At 48.6% G+C, this 22,234-nt stretch overlaps 1 protein-coding gene across 1 annotated transcript in view; it reads left to right on the forward strand.

Annotated features, from left to right (window-relative positions):
- Positions 1–723: 723 nt before the first annotated feature.
- Positions 724–22,234, forward strand: part of LOC147711494 (ATP-dependent RNA helicase DDX19B) — a 161,881-nt gene continuing 140,370 nt past the window's right edge. Inside the window, exon 1 of the mRNA XM_086922190.1 lies at positions 724–931. Within this exon, the coding sequence (XP_086778316.1) occupies positions 878–931 (54 nt within the window). The 5' untranslated portion in view covers positions 724–877. The remainder of the gene's footprint in view (positions 932–22,234) is intronic.

Raw genomic sequence — 22,234 nt, forward strand, 5'->3', positions numbered from 1 at the left:
CACCTTCAACATAACTGTTGGTCAAGTCAGGCAGCAACGCCTTTCAGAAGATGGAATTACAAATATTTCATATGCTTATGGTCATTTCACAACCTGTTATAAAGTGCTCTGCATTAAAATCTGTTAAAGCTGCGTAGCCTAATAAACATTGTGAAATCTATTAAAACAATTCAATAGCTTGTAAATTTTGTCAAATCCACCAAAACATTTTTATTGAAATCATATTGGGATTACCAATATATTTAAAATGGAGAATGTATTGCTATTTTCTTGAAATGACTCTATGCATAGCTCCGCCTCCAATGTTTGGCCTATTAGCTCCCTCCGAGGTTTGGATTTTGTTTTGCCTCTATCAAGAAAGTATACACACACATCAAATACTGCAAATAACCGAAGAAAAATGCATGTTGACGATGTCACATTATGTTCAAAGGGTTCCGTAAAGTACGTTCCTTTTCTCTTAATCTTGTGTTTTGTCATAAGTGCCTAATATTAAACAATATACTAATTAAAAAATGAAAATGCTTTCAGCCTGAACTCCGCTTCTTTTCTAATGTGCCTTCCCGTGGAAGGCACCCCTAAGCCTAACTCGCAGTCTCCGGTAAACACACACCACGACTCGTCACAGCCCACAACACGAGCTGGAGCCTATCACGACGTCGCTCTCACCTACGTTTTCTCACTCTCTATTACTTCCGGTGGCGCTCCTTCCCACTCCTCTCTTACTGGGAGTAACTTCCGGTTAGCCACACGTTCTAATGCCTTCCACAAAGTGCTTCCGGAGCCGGCTGCTTTTTTACCCTGCCTAGCCCGACTGACTGCACTGATACCAGGCTCGGCGGAAGATTGCCGACTCTTTGCCGCTTGCAAACGAAGAATGTCGGACTCCTGGGCTCAGGCGGTGGATCAGCAGGAGTTGGCAGCGGAGACGGTGAGAGCAGTACTGCCTTGCGAACTAAGGGGTTGTGGTGGAAGCTGTCATGGGTGTAAAGAGTTTGTAGGTTCAGGAGGACTGAGTGGGTTGTTGTCGATGAATGCTGGCTACCTTGTTTCCAGTTATGTGACTACATTTAATAAGTCTCTGCCGACAGGGACTTATTTAAAGCCCAGAACAGTTTCGTCCCAATATTCTGGCGCAACTAATCTGGAGCCACTGGGAACGTAAAGTGTAGGGAAGGAGTGATTTTGGCCACAAGTGTTGGAGTCTATGAATGCGACATTAAGAAGGGTCAGTGGTTTTAAAGCAATTTAATGCAATCAGTGACAATGTTTTCGTACAAGTGTCAGTGTAAAGTGTTTAATGCAATATAGAAAAGTGCTTGGTGCTCTTCTTTCAAGAAATCTATTCAGAAAGTTTGCAAATGATAATATATATATTTCCTTTATTCGGATGCAAGGCAACCATAAAAGATACAGTACATCATGTAATAAATAAAAGCACACCGTTCATTAAAGTACAATAAAAAAACACACAGTTCATAAAAGTACAATAACATTTAAAACAGTACATATGGATGAAATTAACAGCACAGAATCAATTGACTCTAGATTTATAAGCGGCCTGCAAGAACCTTAGCACTGCACAAAGTGTGAAAGGGTTGGGTAACAGCTGTAAATCCAAAAGAGCCTCTTTGGCATGCCTGAACTTCAAGCTTTTTAACAAGGGCCGAAAAAAACGTTTTCTGGGGAGTGAAAAATATTTACACAATAAAATTAAATGTGAAGTATCCTGAGGAGATTGAAGATCTCAGCCACAGGGACCTCGCAAATCTGGCGAGGGAAAGAAACCCACCGGGGATGCTAAAATGTGATGGAGCTGGTTAAATCTAAAACTCATTATTAAAAATCTGTTGTGAGCATTAGTTGGGGCCAAGAGGTACGGTTCAATTCCCGGAACCGATTTCTACTTGCATGTGCCCTAACTGAGGGTTGGTTAAACTCAAGTTTTTCACGGTTCGCAGTTAAAAAATTATGATTTTACCATCCACCTTGCTGAAAGTGTTGTGTGCAGAGAAAATGTCTGGCCTACCTATAGCCTGAAAAGACTCCTTTACATAATGTATTCAGAGTATTTTACTACTATGCTCTAATTTCATACAATTGTGCGATTTAAATGCTGTTGATTTGAGGTCCAAATCTTTATCCAGCACAGTAGGGGTTTCATTGTCACTTTGTCCGCCAGGAATCTCAGCCCTAGTTCTTCATGTACAGTCCAAACAAGCGTGCCTTGGGAGATTCGTAAAATCCGCTGCAGGAATTTTTCCTCCACCCGTAACCTGTATGGGGATACCTACCCCCAGGTTTCACTACCATATACTACTCTTGAGATAGCTTAGGACTTATAAAGTTTTAAAATATAGCCTCCGGGGCCCAATAAAGTTTTAAAATATAGCCTCCGGGGCCCATGAAACCAATCTACTCGTAAAACTAGTACTGGCTCCCATGGATTTATTCAGCTCATTCAGCTTCCCTTCTAGGAGGGCTTCACACTTTATTTTCTCATCAAATAGCACTCCCAGATAGGGGAAAGCCGGAACATTACCAAGGGTGTGATTTTTGGCTTTAAAGCTTTTTGAACGAATTTGCCATTGGGTCCACCACTAATACATACAACTTGGTATAATTCACCGACAGGTCCAGCCCATCCATAAGTGATACAAAACCATCTGTTAGGGCGTGAAGGCCCTGGTCCGTGCGGGCCATTAGCACCACATCATCCGCATAGAGTAGGCATGGCAACTCTCTCCTATCTACTCTAGGGAAGTCTGATTGAAGGGCCAGGAGTGCCGCCTCGAGGCCATTGGTTTAAACCGAAAATAAAAAAGGAGCTAAGATGCACCCTTGACGCACCCCCATGTACAATTGAAGTGATTAGTAAAATCTCCCTCATGTGAGACTCACTGCTGCCAATGTATGGGCATGGAGTGATGTAAGTAGATGTATGATGCCACAATCCACTCCCAGTGAGGATAAGATGTCCCATAACTTAGACCGGTTAACCCGATAGAATGCGGACGTAAGGTCCATAATGGCCAAATACATGGCGCCCGCTTGGGCCACGGTGTACTTGAAAATCAGAAGATACAAATTAAGACATTGATCTGATGTTGATAAGCCATCATGAAAACCATATTGGACTTCCGATAATATCTTGTTATCTGTGGCCCGTCTAGATGGAAGTACCCTGCCCAGGACCTTAACTGCGACATCAATAAAGGAAATTGGTTAGTAAGATTGCGGCTTATCCTTGTCTCCTTTTTTTAAACTTGGCACCATTGTGGCGGTGGACCAGGAGGGCAATGTCCCTTTTGAGGCTGCTGCGTTTAGGACTTGAGTTAGTAAGGGAGCCCAGACCTCTGGGTTGCCACGAAGAGATCTGGGGGAATGCCATCATGGCCGTGTTTGGGACCAAATGCTCAATGCTTAATGTCGCCTCTTCCAAGGAGAAACTAATCAGGGGAGCCGCCACACGCAGGGGGATGTCTACATAACTCTCACTAGTGCAGTCTTCACTGTTGACTTTTTCATAATGCGACACCCATTGATCTGGTGACATACTGTTGGGTTGGAAGCTTCTGCGAAACAGGGCCTGTTAATAATTTTCCAAAATAAGGAAGAATCCCTCAATTCACTTTCTTTAGCTAGGTCCTCCCATGCCTGCTTTTGAAGGAGACGCCTATGCTCTCTTGTAGCTTCTTTATACAGGCGACGGCACAAAGAGACCCTAGCTTTCTCCCGTGGCACCTGTTTCAGGGCTCCTTTTAGCTTCCCTAAGGCCCGCGAGCACTTGTGGTCAAACCATTAGGGGACAACCTGGGCCCGCAACACGGCCTGTTTAGTTAAAAGACCAGAGACTCTCTGGGCAATGGAGGAGAACAAACTTTGGATCTCCTCGCTTGGGGTGCTAGGATTCAGGCAGGCAATTATCTCATTCTGGCATGAAGAGAAAAGGCTGCGGCGGTTGTAAGCCTTTGCATCTATGCTCACCCATTTTTTTTTTGGCTCACCTTTAGGTTTAAAGTATTTTATTCATTCAGCGTGACACATCCAAACTTATATACAGCAGTATAAGATCAGCAAATGAAAAGGAGCAAAAGTCCGCTATGTCACAACATTTTAGTACAAACTTCCCCCGCCACCCCAACGTCCCAATGCCCCCCCCCCCCCCCCCCCCCCCCCCCCCACTGTCCAGTGCGCTACTAACATGCAGCCTATCTCCCAAGGCTATAGGTAATTGGGGAGGAGGGTCTCATCCTTCTCACTGATCTGGCGCTGGTGGGCTCGTAAGCCGCAGGGGGCGGAGGTATCTCGGACAGGTGAGCACCCTGAACTCTGTGATCAGCAAAGAGTGGAATGGTTGCCACAGTTCATTAAATTGCGTTACATCCCCAGCCACCACCAAAAACAATTTCTCCATACCCAGCACGTGCCAAAGTCTGTGGAGCCAGCCCGTTATCGTGGGTACTGTGTCTGTACGCCAGTATATCAGGATATTCTGATATGCAGAGCCAAGTGCAATGGCGATCTGCCTGCCTCTTCTGGACTTAAGGGGATACATTAGATCATTTGGGAGTCCTAGCAGGGTATATGCCGGGAAGCGCGGGAGCTCTATGCCGAAATGAGAATCAATTTCATCCAGCACTTCCTTCCAGTAGTCAGTTAAGAGAGGACAGTCCCAGAGAATGTGCGTGAGCGTACCCCGGTGTCCGCACCCCCGCCAGCATGTGTCTGTCTTACCATGGTCGAACTCATGAATCCGCTCAGGCGTATAATACCAGTAAGTGGACACTTTAGTAAAAGTATCCGTGAGGCCCATATGATATGCTGAGTGGCGCGCCCTATAAGATATGTGGTCCCATTCCTTGGGGCTCAATGTCCTCCCAAGCTCCCGTTCCCTTCTAACCCTCCCTGGATTGTGGAAGTGTGTTGAGGGTAGTTGCAAAAACTTATACAGGTCCGAGATTAGTTTCGAGTCCGAAGTACGGGACAACAGCCATCTCTCACACGGTGAGAGCATCCTATCCGCCACATCCCTCACCTGTGGCTGAAGGGCCCAATGCCGAACCTGCATATAACGGTGTCTCTCCGTTTCGGGGAGTGAGAATTCCAGCCGAAATTGTGTGAATGGGATGACACCCTCGGTGCCATACAGGTGACATAATGCTCTGCATCCTGCCTGCCGCCAATGTGTGAAAGCTCCTTTCTCCATCCCAGGGGTGAAGGCAGGATTATCCACAAGCGGCGAAGGAAATGTGTTGAGGTCATACCTAAGGTAGGTCGCATCCCAGACTCGCAAAGGTACCCTAGTAATGAAGGAGGCATAGAGATTCTTAGGCCGATGAGCCCGGTGTAGGAACGGTATCTCCTGCAGAGGCCGCCCCGCCACCGCTTGGTCCTGGAAAAGCCAATGCTTATCCGACTCCCACCTGCACCATTCGACCAAGTACCTCAATTGCGTCGGCTGAAAGTATTTACGGAAGTCGGGAATGCCCAGGCCTCCTGCGTCAGGAGACAAAAGGGTGAGGGTCCTGCGTAACCTAGGCTTTTTCCCCTGCCAAATAAAACGGGCTACGTCCGACTGCAATTGCTGTATCCACCCCTTCGGCGGCAGCAGCGGCAGGGCCCTGAATAAGTAGAGCACTTGTGGCAAAATCGTCATCTTGATGGCAGCACTCCTACCCAACCAGGAGAGGATGCCGCGATTCCAGCGGCATAGCTCAGTCTTGATCTTGGCACCCAAGGCCAAGTAGTTGGCTGAGACCATGGCTGGCAACGTAGGGGCAATCTGAATCCCTAAATATGGTATCGCCTCTGAGGACCAAAGTAACGGGAACCTGTTCTGCAAATATGCTTTGGTATCAGGCGCCAGGGAGATATCCAAAGCCACCGACTTCCCCATATTTACTTTAAAGCCCGAGACCGTGCCGAACGCTGCCAGTTCTTCCATACAGGCCGGAAGTGGTCTGGGGTGTAGCCAATGTGAAGATGACATCATCAGCGTAGAGACTAACCGCATGGGTAAATCCACCCATCCATATCCCCTCCACCGCCGGTCGCGTCTGCACCCTTTGAGCGAGCGGCGCCATGTAGAGAGCGAAGAGCAAGGGTGAAAGTGGACAGCCCTGCCTGGTGCCTCTCACGATGGGGAAGGCTGCGGAGGTGTGGCCGTTAACCCGGACCACTGCTGAGGGCTCCTTATAGCAGTTGAGGATCATAGTGCGAAACCGTTCTCCAATACCCGCCTTCACCAGCACTTGTTCCAAGAAGGGCCAATGCACGCGATCAAACGCCTTTTCTGCGTCAACCGCGAGCATCATCCTCTCACCCGAAATCCGGGAAGCCTTTTCCAGCAGGTGGACCACCCGTTTTGTATTATCCACCGTCTGCCGTCCCGGAACAAAACCCGCGTGATCCGGGTCGACAAGGCCGGGAAGATGGAGCGCCAGGCGGCTAGCCAAAATCCCAGTATAGAGTTTCAGGTCGACATTCAGGAGAGATATCAGCCTATAAGATTCACAGTGTTTAGGATCTTTCCCCGGTTTGGGGATGACCGTGACGGAAGCCCTCAGGAGGTCAGGCAGGATGGCTCCAGGTTCCGCGAAGGAGTTGAAAAGGCGGGTGAGGATTGGGGCTAACGACCCGCAGAACGTCTTATAGAAGAGGGCCGAGTAGCCATCTGGGCCTTGTGCTTTGCCGAGTTTGAGTCTGGCAATGGCTGTCACTACTTCCTCTATGCTAATGTCCCTGTTTAGGTGGTCCGCCTGTAGTGGGTCCAAGGAGGGCAGAGTGACCGAGTCCAGGTAGGAGGTCATAGCCGGCACATCCGTTGGGTCACCCGCGTAGAGGTTTCCGTAGAACCCTCGGAACGCGGCCGAGATGCAGGCATCGTCTGTCACTGCACCGCCCGTGGGGTCAGAGAGTTCTTTCACCAGCTGGCTCTGCCTAGTGGCCCGGAGTCTATTGGCCAAAAGTTTGCCACAGCGATTTTTCCCCCCCCCCCCACCCCCCCCCCCCCCCCCCAAGTATAAAAAGCGTGGCGCAGTCGGAGGGCCGCATATTCTGCCCGGTCCACATCGAAGGCGGCAAGAAGTTTCCTTGCTTCTTTAAGCTGCCGCCAAATCCTCTGAGCCCCAGTTCTGCGGTGGATCAACTCCAGTTCCCGGACCCTGTCAGTAAGCTCATCCCTCTTTATCCTGCGCTCCCTATTTTCGGCCGCGGGGATTGACAAGAACTCTCCCCGGAGGACCGCCTTCAAAGCTGCCCACTGGGTGGCTCTGGTGGTATCTGTGTTGTCATTGTGCGCTAAATATTCACGAAGTACCTGCTCAATACGGTCCGTTACTGTTTTCCTGTGGAGCAGAGTATCCCGGAGGCGCCGGGGCGGCAGACGGTGGCAAGCAGAAGGATGCCTGAACAGGGGCATGATCCGACAAAGAAATAACCCCCATGTCTACGGCAGACGCTAAGGCTTGCACCGGTGAGGTGACCAGGAGGTGATCAAGCCTCGCGTAGGTCTTGTGCGCGTGGGAGTAGTACGAGTAATCCCTGTCCACGGGGTGCTTATGACGCCAGAGGTCCTGGAGGTCCACCTCCGCAAGTCTCGCCTTACAACCAGCAGAGAATTCCCCGACTTGCGGGGAGAGCTGCGCCGATCTGTCGACTACCGAATCAAAGACCATTTTAAGATCGCCCCCGAGGATATCATGCCTATCCGGAGAGGCCAATCTCTTCCACCGCAGACTGCAAGAACCGCTCCTGTTTATCATTGGGACTATAAAGGGAGCCTATTGTGAATGTAATGCCCCCCACCCGAAACCTATGTGCCAACATCCTCCCTTTAATTTCTGCGAATTTGTGGATGTGCTCCCCCCTGAAGTGTCGAGCCACTAGAATCGCTACCCCGGCTGTCTTGGTAGTACCGGAAGAAAAGAACTGCGTCGGAAATTTACAAGAGCGTAGCCTATGTGTGTCCTGTGGTAACAGGTGGGTTTCCTGAAGGAGGCAGATGTCCGCTGTGGCGTTTTCTAACAGGGAAAGCACCGCTCGCCGCTTAACAGGATTGTTCAGACCCCTGACATTCAAGGTCACAATTTTCAAGGTATGAGGAGGCATAGGAGGAAATGTATGTAAAGGCGCAAGTGTCCTGCGTGGTGAACACAGTGGGCGAGCATACTCCCCCCAACTCAAACAGCAATTCAGTCTCCCAACAACAGTATGCAAAGCCTCTCCCCCCTGCGCAGCGCGGCCTAGTACCAACCACCAGCCCCAATGTGACCAGGTCACCCACCCCACACGCGCCAACCCCACAATCCACCTCCCCATGCTCCTCCCCATCGTCACAAAGCAAGACCAGGTGGAGAAACTCAGGCAAAGCAACAATTCTTAGCACAGCGCACTGGACAACTCCTTCCCCCACACCCAACTCCCACGACCCCTCCCGGTACCCCAACACCCCAAAACAACCCCTTCCAAACCCAAAACACTGTCCCCGTCCCCCCAAGAAAGGAGTCAAGGAAACCATTGTCCAAGGCCGGCCCAAAAAGGCAAGTCTATGGGAAAGTCTCGAAAGTGGACGTCCAGCCACAACACCCCCCCAGGCCCCCAAACCTGCAGCTCAAAAAAGAAGCAGCGATGTCGACCTCCCCCCGGAGAATTCCTAGGCGGTCAAAGCAACCTCTCCTGTCGCCGTTTCTCTAGCAACCTCTCGCACAGCATTATCCATTTCAGCCCGGATAGTAGGCGAGTCCGGTCTCACCGAAGAAGTCTAAGACCTGCGGCCAGGGACCGATTGCCAGCCATCCCTGGTGATCCGGCGACGACGTGGAGTGGGGGCATCTTCGTCAGTCGCCGTGATGCCCAATACAGTACAGATGTCTTGAAGGGAGCGCAGTTGATGCAATATTCCATTCCAGCAGAAGATGATACGAAAAGGGTGGCCCCAAGAATATTGAATGTCATGCTCCCGCAAGAAGTCAGTCACAATTTTAAAAGACTTGCATTTCTGTAGGGTGACCACTGAGAGATCTTGAAAGAGGGCCACCCTATGGACTCTGAACTCCAAGGAGGGCTTAGTGCGAGCTACCCTTAGAATCCTTTCCTTCAGGGGATAGTCCGGCAGGTAGGCCAGAAGATCGGGGAGGCGCCGGGGCTCTACGTCGTGGGCCCACTCTGTGCCCTATCGATCCTGAGAGTAAAGTCTGCCGGCTCACCCAGGACTTCCCGGAACAGATCCTGCAGGTAGGCGGCCGCATCTTCCCCCTCTTCTCCGAGCGGAACGCCCCGGACCCTGATGTTGTTCCTCCGGGAACGGTTCTCGAGGTCCTCCACATAGGATTGTAGATCAATCTGCTGGTCCCGGAGCCTGATCACTTCCTGCTGAAGCTGTGTGAGTTCCTCGTCCCGGGCATGTCCCGCTTCTTCCACAGATGAGACCCTTTCTCCTAGGCCATCAACCTCTCTCCGGACCTCTCGCACCTCCCCCGCCACTTCCTGCTTGAGAGTCTGGAAGTCCTCTCGTAGGGAGCTAAAAGGCGACTCAAGGAATGAACTGGTGGCTCCCCTCCGCTCGCCCCTTGTGAGCTGCTAGACTGACTTGGGGAGGGCTGTCCGCGGTCTTGCCGTGCATTGCTCCTGTTCAGCATTTCCGGTAGGGTGCCGTCACCCTTCCTGCTCCCCCTGTTGCCGGCCATCTTGGGCGCCGAAGAAAAGTGTTCAATCCTCACCAGCGACGGTAGCGTTCACTACACCGCCTAGCTACCCGCCGGGTGACCGCCCTGGCTGGTTAGGCCGTTCGTCCACTCCTGTGGTGCAGTCCAACACCCGTTCTCCACCTCCTTGTGCTCTTCGGGCGTCAACTCCTGCCAACTCCACCTCCGTGCTAGGCCGGTGGGACTTAGCTTCCAGTCCAAAATGGCGTCCACGCTCCGTAGCACGCTGCCTCGCAAGTAGCTCCCGAGCGGACCCCAATCCGTTCACAGTAAGGGAGCCAACAAGTCTCCGCGGCCAGCCGCTTCAAAGGCTTCTGAGACCCCGCTGGGCCCGAGTTGCACCGCTAGGCACCCACCACCTCCTGTTTGGCTTCAGCGGGTGGGACAATCTCGTGCCCCGAGCCAGGCCAGGCAGGGCCCCCGAAATCCTCGGCACCACTCCGGTCCCACCCACGGCTGTAAATCGGCCATTCTTCTTGGCGGGGCACCAACTTCTTGCCGCCTCATTCGCTTTCGCTCAGCAGCTCCGAACTGCAGTAGGGGGCGGACCCGAGCTGGTCCCCGCTCCTCTCCGCGCTGGCGGCCTCCGCACAGCGCCTCAGGCTCGAGTTTGCTCACAGGGCGGACCCAACGGCACTTCCGGTCGGGCCGCAGCTTTCGAAGGTCGCAGCTCGGCTTCCACAGTCCGCTAACAGTGCCTTCTGGTGCGCAGATTTTCCTCCCAGCAAGGTCCGCTAGTTCTCCACTGCACCCGCCGTCGCAGGCCAGCGACGATGGGGGGAGATCAGCAGTGAATAAGGTGCTCAGGGGCCTGGGTCGGAGGAGCTCGCCGAGGTCGCGTCCTCCTACTCCGCCATCTTGGCCACGCCCCCATGCTCACCCATTTAAGGTGCTCCGTGGGGGTTAGGAGTATCTGCGGCTTACAGGGACCTAGAATGGGAGGGCCCACTCCTATCAGAACCAATATCAAAGGGTTATGATAGCTGTAGGCACTGTCCTCTATGTTAAAGCATCCAGGGGCCGCCCCCAGTGGTGCGGTCACAAATTTAAAATCTATGATGGTTGTCGCACCCCTTCTTTTATAGAAAGGGGGTCAATTGAGAGATAGGCCCGGGATGCCAAGGGTCTAAGGAGTTCACCAGATTATGGGTCATTAACAAGTTAATTAGAACCTTCCCTTCCAGTGTGTGTTCCATGTGAAGATCTTACGAAATTAAACATGGCTGAACATTCAACTGATTCTGCACAAGAGATGGACATAATTGACAGTTGAAGTCGCCCACTAGAATGAAGTTCATATGCCCACAACCCTCCTTTAGATCTTCGATCTCACACTTTAAAGCATTAAGATTTGTGAGTCCACCCCCTCACCTTTCCTAGTATTATAAAAGTTAATAATCACAAAACTGAGTGCTCTCCCTATGTGCAGTTCTATACCCTGGAATACCTGAGAATTCTATTTCATGATCTTTAAATCTTTACAGAATTCTAAAGCCACAAATGTAATCGGACCCCCACTGGCTCGACCCATTGTGGAGTTTGCCGCGGGACAAAAAATGGTCTTATACCCATCCAAAAAGAGAGAATTTTTTGTCTCCTGTAAACATATACATTTTTAAGACCTGATATAGAATAGCCAACTGTCCTCAACAAACTTAGACAACAACCCAGCCATGTTCCAGGATATGAGATTGAAATCTCTGTCAGTAGTGTGGTTAACAATGGCCGGTGGGAGTGATGTGAAAGATGGTGACTCGGGCCTCACTTGGGGCTTATGGCTAATCTCAGCGAGCACATGGGATGATGGGACAACCAAGACCTCCTTCGACTACTTGTTAATAGACAGCAAACCTCCTCAACCCTCTTTCTCGAGGATTCGCTCTGCCGAGGGAGACAAATGCACTAATCGTCCTGCCCCTGCAGTCAATCCAGCTCATTCAAGTCGGCAAGAGGTGTCAAAAGTATTAGCAAGGGGCAACAACTGTCCCGGGCCTCCCTAGCCTGACCCACCCCTTGCAGGCAATCTCCCCCCACGGACTACTCACTGAAGGGCTTTAAAAAAAGCCCAATGGGAGCAATTTAATGCAGGAGGATAGGGAAAAAGATTTAGAAGCACCAAAAAGGATTCTACATGCTAACTCTGGGTACCATACCAAAATTATAATAGTCTCCCTCAAATTATTTCCTGGATGGACCTATCCACCCCACCCTACTTGCCATCAAAATGTCCTTATGGTCCCTGATGGAATACCCGGAATGCTGGTACAGCCAGTGAGAGACTTTGTTAATTAGTTGGGCCATGGATTCCTCTTTGTGAGCAGGTAGGCTGGGTAACCCTGACAAAACCACAGAGTATGGAGCACATGCTGGTGGGATATCAATCACAGTAGGATGGCAGATCCCAGATAGTTGCATCCCTATATAGGGGTCGTCTTCAGGACCTGGGTTCTGGTGGGTCCGCACAGCGCAAAATGCGCCATCTCCCAAACTAGTAGAACCACCAGACCCTGACTTTGTGGGTTGAACCGTAACTCCCTTTGGGCGAGCATTAACGCATGGAACACCGCTGTTACACTAGGCGGTAGCAAGGGACGTAATCTCAGTAGGCGGGATGCGCTCTGGCGGATAACAGGATGAATGTTTTTCTACCAGTGACACGAGTATCCATTTTGATTGACAAATCCTTTGTTGCTACCTCCAATTCGTCCAGTCTCTTCAATAGTGGGGATAACATGTCCATAAAAGTCTCTGTGATGTTATGTAAGACTGGGGCCAGGCGGGACAACAGCTCCTCCACAAGCAGCCCATTAGCAACCATCGCCTGTCCCTGGCGTGTAATCAGAGCCGCTACCATAGGCTTCTTTGCCCTCCGTTTCCAGGTGAGGGCGATCACTGGGGCATGAGATACAATTGGCAGTAGTGATATTGATAATGGTGGTATAGGGGAAGACTCTGGCCCCAGGACAGGCTGCCCGGGTGATGGTGCCTTCGATGGTATCCGGATTAGCGCTGGGGAATGGGTCAGCTGCGACTGTTCCCTTTTGAGACTTTTGCAAAGTAGAACCCCCGAACCCCCCCCATGTCTAATGAGAGCCGCCTCTCAGCCCAAACTATCTCCTTGTTAATGGCAGTGGTGCGAAAAGGCGGACCCATGGCGGTTGTCGACTGAGTCTTTTTCCCAATTTTCCTGCCAAAACCCAAAGAGACAAAAGGAAAGCAGCAGAGTTTAAAATCTATTAAAGTACCACACTAACTTCTCAAGTAATTGGCCAACAACAATACTTACTCACAGTGTGGTCGAAGGCTAAGTCCTTAGAGCATGCAACAACACCTGTGATCAGCACGCGATGATGGAAATGGTGAGAATGATGAAGCAGGCTTTCAGCGCTACCCCAAAGTGTGTAGCCAAGGGGATTGGCCCAGCCCAGCCACGATCAGTCGCAGACAGGCCCCCCCCCTTGGCCCAGGCTTTGCCCAGTCGTGTCCCACGTTTCGGGAGCACTAAGGGGATTTAAAGGCACATCCTGGCACGAAAACACGGCATCTGCGGACCCTGCTGCGAGGTGCACTGGGGGATGGAGTACACGTGTGCCACTGGCTGTCCCCGGTGTCTTCTGCTTCACAGGACTCCCGCCAATGATAAACCGCAGAGGCTGGGCAATCCCCAGGTTCACAACAAGGGCCTGTTGGTTCCCAAGTCAAGTTTATTATGATATGGCACTCCTACGGAGGTCCACAAGATTACACACTACAGATAAAACAAATACATTTTATTCAGTAAATAGTTCATATTTTGTAGGAGGCTGCCTTTTGAAAATCTATTATCATACATACTAAACGGAATATGGTGGAGAATAATAAAGTCATATAAAACAGCAAAGTACAGCATATAAGGAGCAAAACCGAACAAAGCATTCCTAAAAAGCAAGGGAAATATTAGAACGCATATACAGCCAAAAAAACAAAAATCTAAATAATACAACATAAGAAACTTGGCGGCCAATCAATCTCAGTGAGAGCAGCAAAATCCTGGAATGCTCTTCCCCTTCACTTAAAAACTGCATCGACTCTTAGTGCTTTTAAGAAAGGACTAAAAACTCACCTTTTCAATATCCTAGTCTAATTTTTTTTCTATCTTTGCTTCCAGATATTTGTCCTCTCCCACACTGCTCAGCCTTCAACGCGCCAGGATACTATTTTTTTAGTAATAGAGCGCGCTATAAAAGCCTTTAATAAAAAAAATAAAAAAGAAATGACATTAAAATTACCTAATAAATAGCCAGGAAAGGTAAAAAAAAAAAATTGGTAAATTCTATCACAAACCATTTCATTTGGTGGGGACAAAACAAATAAACGAGCCTCATGGACAGAATGAATAATACATTTGATGTATGAAGGTCTTAAGAAAATACACCTAGTCTTTTGCAACTCTGAACACATAAATGGCACATGATTAAAATCTTTAACTTGTAGACCACAAATTTTGCAAATTCTCTCTGCTTTAGGAATTTTATCCCAAATCCGAAAACAACAGCATCAGCCTTCTAATCTTATTTGCCAAGCACATTGGCAAATGCTAGTCAGTGACTTTTGTGGAATGACATTATGTGGTTTCCACAGTTCCCTGCCTACTTGGATAACCCTATGTCTATTTGGTGGGGCTTGGCCATATCTTTGATGCCCACTTCTTTGAGATGACTGCTTTACATTCTCTTGTATTTGCAGTCTACCCTTGAACATCAAGCTTGATAAACCATATGGGGGCACTTTTGCTGTGTATGCCCTGTTCTCTACCAACATCCTGGTTGTAGTTACTCTATGCCACCCATCTGCTGGTTTTCCACCCCATTAATGGCTCATTTTGTCCCTGTGGCACTGGCTTCCCCAACTTGGGTTAGGGATCATTGTGACACCATGCCCCTCAGTGCTCTATCACTTGGTACTTTTTAAGTGGAGCCTTTTGGACAGCGCACGTGTCTGGTGGCAAAAGACGTACTGTGGGCTTGCTGGGAGCTTTTGTCCCTCCCAGTAACATAGCCTCTTCACTGTCTCTCTGATTTGCTGGCTTTTATGCTTCCAATTCTGACGTTTAGCAAACTTTTTATTTTTGTAGTTTAAGCACTCAATGTGAGTGCATGTGTTTTCCAGTTGTCTTGATAGCGTGCTTCTCTCCCCTCTGTGTTCTGTAATCCTCTCTCGCCGTGTGCTCCCCTGCATGCTCAACATTTCTCTTTTGTGCGTGTGCTTTTCCCTTACCCACACTTGTCATTCTTACTTGCCTGTGTGTTCCCCTGCTTTGATGTGCACTCTCGCCCATGTGATATTCTGCCCCCTCACTCTGTTCTTTTTGACCATGTGCATTTCTAACAACCCTGCTATCTGTGTTGCTATATCTCGTCTGAATTCCTCACCAGTGCTTGTGTTGCTGTTACCCGCGTGCTTCTAAACCACCCACGGAGTTTGTGCGCTTTTTGGACCCAGCTCTCCCTATTCGTCTCTCGCCCATTTGCCTCTCTGACACCTGCTCTGTGTTCTTTTCTCTTGCCTGTGTGCTTCTATTGCCACTCTAGTGCTAGAGTTGCTCTCTTGTCTGTGTGCTTCTCTTGACCATGTGCTTTTCAACACCACCTGCGCTCGTGATTCTCTGTCGCAGCTCTCCGTGTTCCTCTTTCTTGCCCATGTACATTTCTGCCCCTCTCTGTATTCTTTTCTTGTCCGTGTGCATCTCTCACCTATGTGCTTTTCCCTTGGCCTTGTGTTCTCTTGTGTTGCTTCCCCATCCTCTAACCAACCGGCTCCTCTTTTGAAAGATTTGAAAGTAAAAATGGTTTGATTTTACGCTCCTGTAATTTTTTTTATCAATCCTTCTCATATTGGGAAATACAAAATTGGCACATTTTTATAATTTTGCACGCATGCGCAAGCATGGTGATGCATGTACATGACTGTCTCTGCATTTTGTTTTCCTTTTGCCATGCTGTACAGCATTGGCTATGCTGTATACTATTGCTAAACAAACATTGGCATAGCCCATAGGTCTCGCCTTTGGGGCCTTATAAGTGTTTACCGGTGCTATTGACTTTGCCAATATCTTTAAGCTGTGCTATAGAGAAGTGTGACTTCTGTGCAGCATGCTAAAAAGTTTTAATAAAGCGTCAGAAGCATTTTTGTTACCTTGTATATGACCAAGAAGGCGTTATGTACAACTGAATGACCATATTAAAAAAAGTATTTACAATAAAAAATGTCCTCCCTTTTCTTTTGTTCTTTCAATGCTGGCAATTTGCTTCTGCCTATTCCAATGATTGTTTGTTAAAGCTTCTTTTTGAGGGGGTATAAACAATCGGAGGGTGAAGGTTGGGAACTAGTACCTGTATTATAAAACTAGCAGTGGCCAGACGCTAGGGGAGTATCAACAGATGCCAGATTCCGAGAGCAAGCTGTGAGATGCTGAGGTAGTAGTAGTGGTGGTGGTGGTGACTGGTGCAGAGACTATGCTGAGGTGATGCTGAATGATACTCTGTTCTTGCTGAGTGATGATGATGTGGTGGTGTACTAGTGCAAAGGCGATGCTGAGTGATACTGATGCTGTGGTGGCGCAGAGTGATGTGCTGCCGCGGCGCAGAGGGTGATGCTGCGTGACAGTGTCTTAGCTGGTTACAGTGGTAAAGAACTCACTCCAAATGTGTACGAGTGAATAGCTTATGCTGATATTTTGAAGCACACAGCTAATGTTACCTTGCCCTGTGGGACAATTAAAAAAAAAAAATAACTAACAAAGTACGCAAACCACAGAGTGAATGGTTAATAATTTAAAAAAAGCATGAGTGAATAACTAATGCTGATATTTTAAAGCAATGCTGATATTTTAAAGCACATTCACTAATGCTGATATTTTAGAGCACATTCACTAATGCTGCTATTTTAAAGCAATGCAGATATTTCAAAGCACCTGCCACACGGGTGCTTGTCAAAGTAAAAAAAAAGAACCAGAAAAAGAGCTGTAAATCAACTGTCAGTTTAATGTGCAAAGAAGTTTGGCAAGTGCAGTAGTTTGTTGTTGGGTAGCTTTGTGTGCATTTTTAAAATGTCTGGGAAGCATTCAAAATAAGGAGGCACGTCTGCAAGTGATGTGCGATGTGCGCGTTCAGTAAGGGTGCCTGCGAGCGATGCGCTTAATGAGCCATGACGAGAGAGGAAATCCAGATGGCGCCTGTGTGCGTAACCGCACGCTTTAGGCTACACAAAAATCGTGTGATCTGCTTTTTGAAGCCCTCTTACTAAAAGTCTCGCCATAGAAGCGCATGCACTGGCTCAGGCAAAACCCAAAAACATGGGCGAGGCCAATATGTACCAAAGGCGCAACGTGCTGGCTTTGCTAATGTTTGTTTTGCGACCTTCTTCTAACTTCTGTAAGGCTGAGTTTCTCCAGGTGCTCTTCCACTCCCCACCCCCTGTTTCAGGACATAGTCTGTCTTTGGGCCACTTGTCTCCATCTTCCATGTACACCAGCAGCCTCATTGAGGAGACAGTCACTCCTGTGCCCATATAACTTAAGACGGATTTACTTTCTTCATATGCTGCATTTTATTTCTTTATCCCCATCACCTAATTAATGCTTTGTGGAAGACTGCAGTTTAATTTAGCAGTTTCCTTCCGGGTCTTGTCTAATGCTCAGTTTCTTCCAGGACCTCGGCAAACGTCATCCCGAAAGTGATGATGAGTAGAGATCTAGTTTCTGTCGTACTTTCTTGTTTTAGCTTGAACAGTAAATCAAGTCAGTCTCACAAAATTGACTTTAGGCCATAGCTACTCTTTCAATACAGCTATGCAAGAATATTTTCTTAGGACTTGCCGTTCTGTGATCTGCTCCACTAGTTGCTAGTTGTGAATGTTGAAATAGTTGCATAACGATACTTTATGCTCAAAATGATGCACAATCTCTTAGTATGAAAGTGCATTCAATATGCGAATTTGCAAGAATCAAACTTCTGTTAAGAGGCATAAAACTTCCAGATGGGAAAACCAGGCAGTTTTGTGAAACATTCGAAAACCTGAACGTCCGACATGATTCTAAAGTGGTGCGCGAAGCAACAAAGTGCATGATAAAACACACCTGTACATTTCTTACTAATATTAACCAGAGCAGGGAGCAGCTGAATTTATATTTGGTGCGTTATGGGGCTTGGAAATGCACATTTTTCTGTCTGGTCCTTGTATTGTATCGCATTCTATACACGGTATTTGAGCACCTTTGAACAGAGTATCCTTGGGACTTAACTTTGAGTGAAACTCCAGCTCTGATCTATGAAACACTAAAATAACACGTGGACTTGGATCGCTTGCTGAAAAGGCTAAAGAGTTTGATATCTTTGATAACCTTCATTTTTATCCACAGTGGCCAATAAAGGATATATTAACAAAGTTTTATTTTTGTACATTAAACTACAGACTGAGCATTCGTTTCTTAATTGAGATTGGAGCATGCGTTCTGAGTTTCTCAGCGCATCCGCCTCCTTCAGCACCCTTGGGCTGCTGTGCGTCATTACCATTGAGAGTCAAGTGCTATAGGGATACTTTGTAAATCATTTTTGGGTCGACTAGTATGGTAACCCCAGGGCAGCAGTTATAAACTATTTAAATTCTCAAATTTGGAGCCCAGTAACGTCTGGTTGCCTTGGGACTGACTGCAGTAGGTATTACGGGGTTCTCCAATGAGTAGCTTGTAAGCTACTGGTAGCTCTCCAGGTACCTTAAGTAGCTCTCAAGTGTTAATAAATTAGCAGCTTGTTGCTAGGTTGAATCAATGAATGTATACTGATATTGATAAGTGTGTATTTGAGATCAAAATGTATGTATTTTCAAGACTCGTAAGCTAATGTTTGGAGAAAAATAGTTTAATTTCGATTGGATTTCCAATACAACCATTCAGTTGGGTAATGATGAACGTGGTATTTCAGCGTCCATATAACCTTCAGCAAGCACATGCTTTATAAAGCTACATGTTACGTAGTGATAAAGCATGCATCTTTAGGGAGACTTCTTATATTGGTGCCAGGGAAATTACATTATGGATGTTATTTATTACCTATGCAGAGAACAGACAAATTGATAAAGCCTTTTCAACACTACTGCTGCTAACCTTGCTGGTGCATTGAGAAAATCACTGCTGGGAGTCTTGAATGACATTGCCACCAATTTAATCTGTTTGTGGTTATTATTACAACACTAGTAATAATAGTCGCTCAGGAAGATTTTCATTGTACATAAGTAGCACTTCAGAAAAGATTGGAGACCCCTGTCTTAGGCATTGCTTAAACTGTATTTGTTAAAGAATGTTCTTTTGTTCCTTATTGGATTTTTCTTTTTCCTTCATTCTTACCCAAGTGATTTTTTATTTTATTTATTCATTTTTTCCTTTTTCGATTTTTCATTAGTATAGTATTTTTTGTTGGAGTGGGGTACTCTGTATTTCTTTACTGTTTCATGTAGAATGAAAATGTAATTAAAGAAATGTACAAAAAAGGGATTTTCAGAAGCAAGAAAAATTATAAATTGATACATTTAACTAAATTGACTTGGGAGCAGAGTTTAGGAGTTTGTAAATGCATTCCAAGCCTTTTTAGGTTTTGCCTGGCGAAAGATGCGCTCTGCGCATCTTTTTCGCGCAGGCGAAAACCTAATGAGTATGGTACGGGAGACAGGAACGGCCCCCGTCTTCCATTGGCTAGCTCCATAAATGGAGGCTAGCCATTGGAAGACGGGCATGTCCGTCAATGCCGGACCAGATTCAGGGGCGTTCCCGAGAATTTTTGGCTTTTGGCTACGTCAGCTGAAAGCAGATTCTCGGGAACGCCCCCAAATCTGCCGTGGGAAGGGCCTGGATAGAGCACAAGGCACCAAAATAGAAAGCAGAGGAACCAAGGAACAGCAGGGGACTCTGAGAAACACAGAATTCTTCTGCTCAAAAGCCTGAGCTGAGAGACACCGACAGAGAAGGAAAACAGAAAGGAAGGCTGGCAGTTAGGGGTACCAGAGAGCTCTAACGCTGCACATATTACCTACCACCCTTTCTGATTACATTATAGCCTCGTTAGCACAAATGGTGCAGCTAATGACACCAGTCGTAGTATAACTGCTGAAGCCCCTCAGCAAATTAATATCAGTTTCCGTGCGCTGGTACCCCTAGAGGTGGACCCCCAGTTCATACTACACGAACCCCATAGAGGCACGTCTAACTGACCTTAATAATATTGCAACACCATGGTGGTTGCAAATACCTGCCGCACAGAGTCACAGGCTCAACCAGACTCTGGCCTGAGATTGTAATCACAGAACCGGGAGTACAGTGCTTCGCGGCCACACCGACTGCAGGATGTGCGCTATATAAATGTCCATAACTAAATCTAATATAGGGCAACTGTGCTCACCTTTGTGTTTTAGAGGACCAGTGTATCAAACTGGCAGGTTCTGTGTTTGACCTCATATTCACAGCAGTTTCAACTCCTGGTAGGGACACATAGCCTTTCATCCTTCAGAGGCCAAAAAAATGTGCCACAGAATTAGGAAACAAAAAATATCTGCTATTCCGTGCCAAGATGCCCGTTGTGACAAATGTGTGCTTTATAAATACATGGTGTGATGTTACATTCACAAATCAGGACAGAGACAATAACTAGGGCAAGGTAGCACTAGTGTGTGTGTATATGCAATGAAGCAGGGCCATGAGTGGTTGATGGTCGAGGGCATAGTGGGTCGACGCAGAGGGTCATTTGCATCGTGGGATGTTCCGAAACTAGCCAGGGGGCTTGCAGGGAAACGTATGCAGCTTGGTGTGCTCTGAGGGAGGTCAGTCAGGTACCAATAGTGAGGGCCAGGTAGTGGCGGTGCGGTTGAACTGAATCCAAAGGGCAAGGTTCGAAGTTCTGGGAGTAGTATGTAGGGCGAGTGCTATGATAAATATATGAGAAGTGTCACCGCGCGATAGAAATGGGTGAGAGGGTTCTGAGGGAGATTCGAAAAGTGTAATGTTCCAAGGGCGGAGAGGTGAGGGGGTCGAGTGGCTGACTGAACTAGGAGACTAGCACGGTAGGTGCTGGGAGCAAAGGCAGGATGTGCACTGGGTGCATTAAAGGCGCAGTAGTCGTGATGGGACAATAAATGGTCATTTGTAGACAAACTCGTGCAGCCGCTGCCGGTTTCTGCTTTGTTCAGTATTAGGACCTGCCATGGAGGTCGGGTGAAGCAGGGTGATGTGCCCGTTGGGGGTCTGACCCAAGGTGTCAGGCTCCCAGTGGGAGCCTCTGTTTCTTACATGCCACGGTGGGTAGTTTGGGCCAGGCCTGAGGGTCGGGACGCTATGTGGGGGTGAGGTTCTTTTGTACTGACTGCTGAGAGGCGGCGACAGCAGCTTGGGACTAAGATGGTACTCGGTCGAGGGTGGCACAGTGACGGAAACGATGGGAGGGGTCACATGGGGGCAGTGTAGTGGTAGTCAAACGGGGTCAGTGCAGGGAGGTTCAGATGTGGTCAGGGCAGGAAGGTCACGAGGAGACGGCGCAGTGGGACTCGCGTGGGTCCGTGCAGGGTAGCTCACACATGACGGCATAGTGGGGCTCAAAGAGGGCAAAGCAGGACGCTTCACATGGGCAGAGTAGTGTGGGGGGGTCAGTGCAGATGGGTACCCACGAGACGGTGCAAGGAAATAAGTCCACACGGAAACCGAGCAGGCAGGTCCGCACGAGACTGGGTGGGGAGAGGCGTGCTCAAACGGGGTCAGTGCAGGGAGGTTCAGATGGGGTCAGAGCAGGAGGGTCACGAGGAGACGGCGCAGTGAGACTCGCGTGGGTCCGTGCAGGGTAGCTCACACATGACGGCATAGTGGGGCTCAAAGGGGGCAAAGCAGGACGCTTCACATGGGCAGAGTAGTGTGGGGGGTCAGTGCAGATGGGTACCCAGGAGACGGTGCAAGGAAATAAGTCCACACGGAAACAGAGCAGGCAGGTCTGCACGAGATGGGGGTGGGGAGGGGGCGTGCTCAAACTGGGTCAGTGCAGGGAGGTTCAGATGGGGTCAGGGCAGGAGGGTCACGAGGAGATGGCGCAGTGGGACTCGCGTGGATCAGTGCAGGGGGGCTCACACATGACGGCATAGTTGGGCGTTTCTCATGTAGTGTGGAAGGTCAGTGCAGATGGGTACCCACGAGACGGTGCAGGGAAGTACGTCCACACGGAAATAGAGCAGGCATGTTCGAACGAGACGGGGGGCGGCTCAAACGAGGCCAGTGGAAGGAGGTGATACACACTGACTAGACGATGCAGGTGGCCCACATGGAGAGAGTGGAGTGGGTCAAACGGAGTCAGTGCGGGGAAGTTCACCGGAGACAGTAAGGAGGGCTCAAACGAGATCATTGCTGATTGGTGCACACGGAAATAGTGCAGGCAGATGCACATGAGACGGTGGGGGTGGGGCCAGGCTCAAACAGGGGTCAGTGGAGGAAGGTTCCCACGAGACGGTCAGGCCCAGGT

This window comes from Lissotriton vulgaris, chromosome 5 (assembly GCF_964263255.1).
Source record: "Lissotriton vulgaris chromosome 5, aLisVul1.2, whole genome shotgun sequence".
Classification (NCBI taxonomy): domain Eukaryota; kingdom Metazoa; phylum Chordata; class Amphibia; order Caudata; family Salamandridae; genus Lissotriton; species Lissotriton vulgaris.